The sequence below is a fragment of the Megascapheus bottae genome, chromosome 24, assembly GCF_031878675.1.
Source record: "Megascapheus bottae isolate mThoBot1 chromosome 24, mThoBot2.hap1, whole genome shotgun sequence".
NCBI lineage: Eukaryota > Metazoa > Chordata > Mammalia > Rodentia > Geomyidae > Megascapheus > Megascapheus bottae.
In genome coordinates this window covers 1,438,754-1,446,479 of record NC_143532.1, presented here as the reverse complement: position 1 = coordinate 1,446,479, position 7,726 = coordinate 1,438,754, and the positions used below count along the sequence as shown (strand labels likewise).

At 69.9% G+C, this 7,726-nt stretch overlaps 1 protein-coding gene and 1 non-coding gene across 3 annotated transcripts; one reads left to right on the top strand and one right to left on the bottom strand.

Moving 5' to 3' along the window:
* Positions 1–337: 337 nt before the first annotated feature.
* Positions 338–410, bottom strand: Trnam-cau (transfer RNA methionine (anticodon CAU)). Its single transcript has one exon. It is a non-coding gene; the product is annotated as a tRNA-Met (tRNA).
* Positions 411–4,070: 3,660 nt separating this feature from the next.
* Positions 4,071–7,689, top strand: Map1lc3b (microtubule associated protein 1 light chain 3 beta). 2 transcript variants are annotated; one of them, XM_090357167.1, is made up of 4 exons: positions 4,071–4,212; positions 5,338–5,393; positions 7,058–7,164; positions 7,418–7,689. In XM_090357167.1, the coding sequence occupies exons 1-4, from the start codon at positions 4,173–4,175 to the stop codon at positions 7,590–7,592; spliced, it is 378 nt and encodes a 125-aa protein (XP_090213293.1). In that variant the 5' UTR covers positions 4,071–4,172; the 3' UTR covers positions 7,593–7,689. The 2 variants fall into 2 exon arrangements, with proteins under 2 accessions (XP_090213293.1, XP_090213292.1); XM_090357166.1 differs by lacking the exon at positions 4,071–4,212 and adding an exon at positions 4,833–4,957.
* Positions 7,690–7,726: the final 37 nt, after the last annotated feature.

Genomic DNA, 7,726 nt, shown 5'->3' with positions numbered 1-7,726 from the left:
ACGCGCCACGGGCGCGGCGCCGCGAGCCGGAGCAGCCGCGGCCTCGGGCCCGCGTCCCGTGGGCGGCCACGCCCGCGGCGCAGGAGGCGGGGCGGCCACGCCCCCTGTGGATGGGCCCCGGCGAGGCCACGCCCCCGGTTCAGGAGGCGGGGCGGCCACGCCCCCTGTGGGTGAGCCTGAGCGAGGCCACGCCCACGGGGAGGGACCGAGCGGACCACACCTCCCCGACCCCCCGCAGCTCGCGATCCCCTGGGGTTTGCGACCTAGGAGCCCCGCACGCTCGGGGGGGAAAAGGAAGCTCCTGCGCCTCTTGGCGTGGGGCAAAAGGTATCGCGGATGCCCCGTGTGAGGATCGAACTCACGACCTTCAGATTATGAGACTGACGCGCTGCCTGCTGCGCTAACGAGGCTCCCGGGCGGCCGCTCCGTCTGGCGGGCCTTGGAGCCCGCGCCAGGGCAGGCAGCCGAGCGGCCCGGAAGGAGTCCGCACCGCCCTCCCCAGGTCGGGCCTCCCGCCCGACTCTGTTTTCATTAAACTTGAACCTGGCCCAGGGGCACACAGCTGCCTTGGCCCTCAGCAGGTGGAGGCAGGAGGACGGCCAGCTCGTCTCCAAGCGCGGGAAGTGGCGCTGGGCGCCGGCGCTCACGATCCCGGAGGCTGAGGTCTGAGGCTCGAGGTTCAAAGCCAGCCCGACCGTGGAAGTCCGCGCGGAAATGGGACAGCGTCCAGGCGCCGAGCTCCAGCCCAGGAAGGATGACAGACAGCCAGACAGACAGGTGGACGGAGGAAAAGCGGGGCGCCTGTCCTCCACGCCCGTCATCCTTTCCTGGGGGTCTGGGGGCTGAAGGCTCTCCACGAGACGCCGTGACCGCAGGGGTGGGGACCCGGGGACAGCAATGAAGTCAAAAACAAGCCAAGGCTGGAGGAGGCCCGCGCTGGCCCGGCCCCACGGCGGGGACGTCGAGGCGGCGGCGCCCGGGCACCCGACGGCGGGGGCGGCTCGGCCGTGGTCCTGGGAGGGACGCGCTCCTCCTCCCCGGCCGGGCCCAACGCTTCTCTCCGCGAGCCTGACGGCGAGCCCGGCACTGAAGGATGCGTGCGGCGGCGGGGGCGGGCTGGGGCTTCCCCGACGGCTTCCCCGACGGCCGCGGGTCCCCGGGGCGCGTGTGCGCCCAGGTGTTCTTGTTGAGCCGTGCGGGACGGGGCGCCCCGCGGGAGAGGCGCGGGCTCCCGGGCCGTGAGGGAGACGCCGCCGCCCGCGCCGCCCCGCGCCGCCCCGCCCCGCCCCGCGCCGCCCCGCCCCGCCCCGCCCCGCGCCGCCCCGCCCCGCCCCGCCGCCGCCCGCGCCGCCCCGCCGACGCCCGCGGCTCCGCGGCGAGCCTTGTTTGTTTACTTCTTCCACGGAGCGGGGTGACGTCACGGCCCCGCGGACGCTGGCCAATCGCCGCTCCGAACGCAACGCCGGCGCCCCGGCGCCTCCAATCAGCACGCGAGGGGGCGGGACGAGCGGCCCGGGCCGCGGGGCCCGCCATCTTGAGTGCGGCGGCGGCGGCGCTGGCCGCGGGCGGGGCGTCCGGCCCGGGTCCACGCCTGCCGCGCGGGGCCTCCGGGAAAGCGCGGTCGCGGACCGAGGGCGCCCGGGCGCCTGGGGCTTCCTGTCCCCTGGCCGCCGCCGCCGCGGGACGGACGTTCTGCAGGCTGGGCCGCGGCGCGGCGCCTCTGGGAGGTCGTTCCTGCAATCCTGCCGAGCCGGGAGAAGCCGCCCGGCCAGCCCGGCTTCGCCCCCCGTCCAGGACCCCGCATCGGACGGCGCGCTCTCTGTCTGTGCACTTGGGACGGAGAGAAAACCCTGTCCGGGCTGCGAAGAAGTTCCCGGGCCAGGAGGCTTTTGCCCGCACTCAGGACACGGGGCGGTGCACGAGAGGGCAGCCTTCGAGGCGCTGCACAGCCAGGACCGGCCGCGCGGGTCGCCGGAGGCCTCCCCAGACGGCCAGGACCCCGGCCGCGCGGCCTCGGCCTCCTCACCAGCCCCGGCAGGACGGCCGGCTCCGCCCGGTGAAAGCTGCGGCGCCCGTGCGCCGGGCCGGCGGCTGCCCCGAGGCCCGGGAGCGTCGAGGCACGCGCGGATGGCCAGGCGCGGCCTGCGTTCAGGGTGCGTTCCACCTCCAGGCCGAGCCCGCGCTCCCTCGCTGCGACTCCCCTGCTCCTTCTCCTCTTCCAGAGGCAGAAGGCTTCAGGCAGGGAAAGAACGCCCTGGGGGTTCTGGGGCTCAAGCAAGGCTCCCCCGAGAGAGGGCTGGCTTCCCCGGCTCCGCTGACAGTAAACACCCGCGGTGGTCTTCTGGGGTGCGGAGGAACCCCGAGGCTGGGGCAGAGGCTGGGGCCGCGTGCCGAGGCTCCTGGCCTCTTGAAAGGCCCCCTCCTCCCGGGGTCAGGGGTCAGGCCTCCGAGCCCCGCAGGTTCACGGTGGTGTCTTCTGAATGGGATGGCGCTCCGCCCCCCGGGCAGAGGGGTGACGCTCCAGCCCCATCCACAGCTTCTGATGAAAGAAGGCGTCGTCGCCCGGCCCGTGGGGCGGTGCCTGTATTCCGTGCTGCGAGGGAGGCAGCGCGGGCGGGGGTCGTGTGTGCGGGACGGGGAGGGGGGCGGGGGTCGTGTGTGCAGGACGGGGAAGGGGGAGGGGGTCGTGTGTGCGGGACGGGGCGGGGGCGGGGGTCGTGTGTGCGGGACGGGGAGGGGGGCGGGGGTCGTGTGTGCGGGACGGGGAGGGGGGCGGGGGTCATGTGTGCGGGACGGGGAGGGGGGCGGGGGTCGTGTGTGCGGGACGGGGAAGGGGGAGGGGGTCGTGTGTGCGGGACGGGGCGGGGGCGGGGGTCGTGTGTGCGGGACGGGGAAGGGGGAGGGGGTCGTGTGTGCGGGACGGGGAGGGGGGCGGGGGTCATGTGTGCGGGACGGGGAAGGGGGCGGGGGTCGTGTGTGCGGGACGGGGAGGGGGGCGGGGGTCGTGTGTGCGGGACGGGGAGGGGGGCGGGGGTCGTGTGTGCGGGACGGGAAGGGGGGCGGGGGTCGTGTGTGCGGGACGGGAAGGGGGGCGGGGGTCGTGTGTGCGGGACGGGGAAGGGGGCGGGGGTCGTGTGTGCGGGACGGGGAGGGGGGCGGGGGTCGTGTGTGCAGGACGGGGAAGGGGGAGGGGGTCGTGTGTGCGGGACGGGGAAGGGGGCGGGGGTCGTGTGTGCAGGACGGGGAAGGGGGAGGGGGTCGTGTGTGCGGGACGGGGAAGGGGGAGGGGGTCGTGTGTGCGGGACGGGGAGGGGGGCGGGGGTCATGTGTGCGGGACGGGGAGGGGGGCGGGGGTCATGTGTGCGGGACGGGGAAGGGGGCGGGGGTCGTGTGTGCGGGACGGGGAGGGGGGCGGGGGTCGTGTGTGCGGGACGGGGAGGGGGGCGGGGGTCGTGTGTGCGGGACGGGGAGGGGGGCGGGGGTCGTGTGTGCGGGACGGGGAGGGGGGCGGGGGTCGTGTGTGCGGGACGGGAAGGGGGCGGGGGTCGTGTGTGCGGGACGGGGAGGGGGGCGGGGGTCGTGTGTGCGGGACGGGGAGGGGGGCGGGGGTCGTGTGTGCGGGACGGGGAGGGGGGCGGGGGTCGTGTGTGCGGGACGGGGAGGGGGGCGGGGGTCGTGTGTGCGGGACGGGGAGGGGGGCGGGGGTCGTGTGTGCGGGACGGGGAGGGGGAGGGGGTCGTGTGTCTGGGGAGGGGGGGTCGTGTGTCGGGGCGGGGAGGGGGAGGCGGTCGTGTGTCCGGGGCGGGCGGGGCGCCGGTGGTCGTGGCGGGGCTGGGCGCAGTCCGTGCTCCCTAGGCTCGCCCGGGCCCCTCGGGGCGCTCCTCGGACCCCGGCGGCGCCCTGGACGGCACTCGGGTTGGAGTGACAGCCGCGCTCGTCCCCGCCCGCGCTCGTCCCCGAGCGCGGCGCATGCGCGGGCCACGCGCGTCCGCCGGCGCCGCGCGGTTCCGCCACGCCCGCCATGGCGGCCGCCGCGGCCGGCCCGGCCCCGCCCCCGGTGACGCGGCGCGGGTCACCTGACGCCGCTGCGGGTGGAGGAGACAGCAGGGAGGACGCCGCCGTCTCCGTGTCCGCCGCCGCCGCCGCGCCCGCCGCCTCCCCAGCCCCGCGCCATGCCCTCGGAGAAGACCTTCAAGCAGCGCCGCACCTTCGGTGGGCGGGGGCGGCGGGCGGGGGGCGCGGGGCCGCCACAGCCCCCGCGGACCGGCCGCGGGCGCCCGCGTCTCCCCCGGGCCCGGAGCCGCGCGGGGCGGGCCGAGGCCTCTGCGGGCTGGGGCGCCGCGTCCGCCCCGTCGGCGACGCGCCGCGGGCCTCGGCGCCCGGTGGGGGTCGCCCAACGGCACCGCCGTCCGCGGCGTTCTGGGCTGCGCTGGAAGGGCGCGGCGGGGCCCGGGGCCGGCTGCGGGAGCGGAGGCGCGGGGCCCGCGCGGGGACCCGGCTCTGCCCGGCCGAGCTCCCTGCGCCCGCCCACCGGCGTCCCCGCGCAGCAGCCCCGCTGCTCCTCCTGCCCTGCCCCGGCGGCCCCGGGTGGGAGCCCCGCGGGGTAGCCGCCGAGCCGTGGGTCTCCTCTCCTGGGGGTTGACTGGAGAGAGGGTTCCCGCAGGCTCCCCGATCGCCTCAGCCCCCGGAGGAGCGCGGACCCCGGGGGGGAGGGGGGTCGTCGTCCACCAGGCCTGGGCTTGGGCTCAGGGCCTGAGCGCCGTCCTTGGACCTCCTCGAGGCTAGAGCTCCACCACTGGAGCCTCAGCACCACCTCCGGCCAAACTCCCAGCCCCTGTTAGGTTTTGCCAGCCCTGGGGTTTGAATTCAGGGCCCAGGCACTGTCCTCGAGCCCTTGTGCTCGTGCTCTGCCACATGTGGTGCAAAGGAATCAAACTTGGGGCTTCATTCATTCCAGGCAAGCACTCTAAGCTACATTACCAACCCCCGGGGACAGTTGTTAAAGATTTAAAAAGAAAAGGGTGGACAGCCTGGAGCAAAAAGGGCTCAGAGATATCACCCCGGGCTAAGTTCTCGCCCCAGGACAGTCATCTAAGGAACAGATAAATGTGTGTGTGTATTTATGTATATGTAAATAAAGCTGGCTGGGCACGTGGCTCAAGTGACAGGGCCAGCCTGTGAGTAAGAATTTGAGGCCTTTGTGCATACATTCCTAGGTACACACGTGTCTAGATGCACATGTTTATCCAGGTTGTGACACTGACCCAGCCCTCCTAACTTAGTATGGATTCCAGCCAGAGGCCCACGGGGCCCTCATGTCCTGTCTTCTCCTTGCAGAGCAGCGAGTAGAAGACGTGCGACTCATCCGGGACCAGCACCCCACCAAGATCCCGGTAGGTGCCCTGGGCCCTGCCCTACCCGAGGAGCCCCCGGCTCCAGTCAGGTTCACTCTTGCGAGCGTGCTCCCTGCCAAGGCTAGCACTCTACCACTTGGGACACAGCACCACTGTGGTTAATTGGAGATAAGAGTCTCACGGACTTACCCTGCTCTAGCTGGCTTTGAACCGAGATCATCAGATCTCAGCCTCCTGAGTAGCTAGGATTACAGGCGTGAGCCACCGTGCCTGGCTTGTTTTTGTTTTTTCTTTATAGTGGTGGGCATTGAATTCAGGGCATTGAGTGCCAGGTCAGAGAGATTGCCAAGTCCACCACAACCCACTTTTATTATGGAAAGGAGTTGTCCTGGTCTCCTCTCCCCCCCACACACACTTCTCCCCTTGGTACTGGGGTTTAAACCTAGGGCTTTGACTTGCTTGCTTAGCTGGTACTCTACCACTTGCGCCATATCTCCACATCTTGGCCTGTTTGGGTCTTTTGGGGATTGTTTGGAGGGGGGGGTTGCTAGTTATTGTGGATATGGACTTTGTAGAGTTTTTTTTTGCTGCAGCTGGCTTCAAATTGCCTGAGTAGCTGGCATTTTACAGGTGTAAGTCATGAGCTTTGTCTCCTGTCTTCCTGGTACCCAGCCATTTCTGGCATCCCCAGGTGGTGACCCATGCCTCTGTATGAGGTCAGGCTAGAGTTCCAGCCGTAGGTCCGGAGCTACTAGGCAGTCTTAGACAAGTGGCCAGCCTTCTGGAGGCGTGGCGTCCTCATCTGTAAGTAGAGCAGCAGACCCCACCCCCAGTCATTGTAACAGTGCTCACAGGCGCCAGCTAAGGCTGGCTGGTCATAAATGGCCCCCTATCTTGCAGGCCACTGACAGGCTCCACTGCTGAGTCCTGTAGGTGCTTCTCTGCGTGCCTTTCTCACTGGAGGGAGAGAGGACAGGAAGTGGGCGGAGCTCAGTGCTGGTGGCCGGCACCACCACGCTGGTGCCCAGTGTGTCTGTCCTCACCTCAGGGTCAGGCGGCGCTGGCCTGGAGGGAGCTCTCGGGCAGCGCCACGACGCGGGCTCACCCTCCACCTGTGCACAGCCAGCCCTGCGCCCAGCACGGCTGTACGGCTCCCTGGTGGTGCAGCTCCAGCTCTGCTCCTTGTGCTCCAGACGCAGCATGTGAACTGTGTGCCGGCCCAGCCGTCCACACCGCCACTGATCCATTCTGTGAGCAAGAGCAGAAATGGAGCCTAGAAAGGGGAGCAGGGCGTCTGCGAGGGCTGGTCAGGCCTGTTAGCCTCGCCCTTCTGCAGCAAGACCAGAAGGTGCCCTGGGTTCTCAGCAGAACAACCCCCAGGCTGCTTTCTTCCCCTTCCCTCCACCCTGCCTGGCCAGGCCTCTCTGGTTCTGCTGGCACTGGAGCCCAGGCCATGGCCGGCCCTGCCCACCCCTGTGGGCGTCCTGCTTCCTAAGGGTGAGGTGAAGCTCTCTCCTCACTCACCCGCTGGCCTCGAGGCCACATCTGGTGTCATCTCAGCATGCCAGAGGCCAGGGCAGGGTAGAGAGCTTGAAGTTGAGCCCCTGTCAGGGATGAGGAAGTAGAGGGGTCCACGGGCACTCAGCGCCAGCTCACTCCCCCGTGGGGCTTGTCCTGCTTGAACACACCCCTGGCCTCCTTAGGTGATAATAGAGCGGTACAAGGGTGAGAAGCAGCTGCCGGTCCTGGACAAAACCAAGTTCCTGGTGCCAGACCACGTCAACATGAGCGAGCTCATCCAGATCCTCAGGTACAGGCCCGGCCCCCAAAGCCCCGCAGCCCCACATGGCACTCTGCTCCTGGGCTGGAGTAGTCATCCTTGGGGTGCACACCGTAGTAGGAAGTGTGAGTGATGTCATCAGGAAGCACCTCACACTGGGTGAGAAGGGCTCTGTCCCTTCTTGTGGTGCCCAGTGCCACTGACAGGTCTTGGGGGCGGGGCGGGGGCACACACCCTGCTGATGGTCCTTCCGCACCGTCTTTCTTCCCGTGGCTCCCAACAGAAGGCGTCTTCAACTCAATGCCAACCAGGCCTTCTTCCTCCTGGTGAACGGACACAGCATGGTGAGTGTGTCCACGCCCATCTCAGGGGTGTACGAGCGCGAGAAGGACCAGGACGGCTTTCTGTACATGGTGTACGCCTCCCAGGAGACCTTCGGAACCACGCTGTCTGCATGAGACTAGAACAGCCAGTCTCCAGGGTTCTGTTTTGCATTTAAGCCCTTCCCAAGGAAGAAAAGGGATAGAACCCATGGGATTTGGCCAGTTCACCTACACAGACCCTCCGGGCACACAGCCCCACCTCGGCTGTG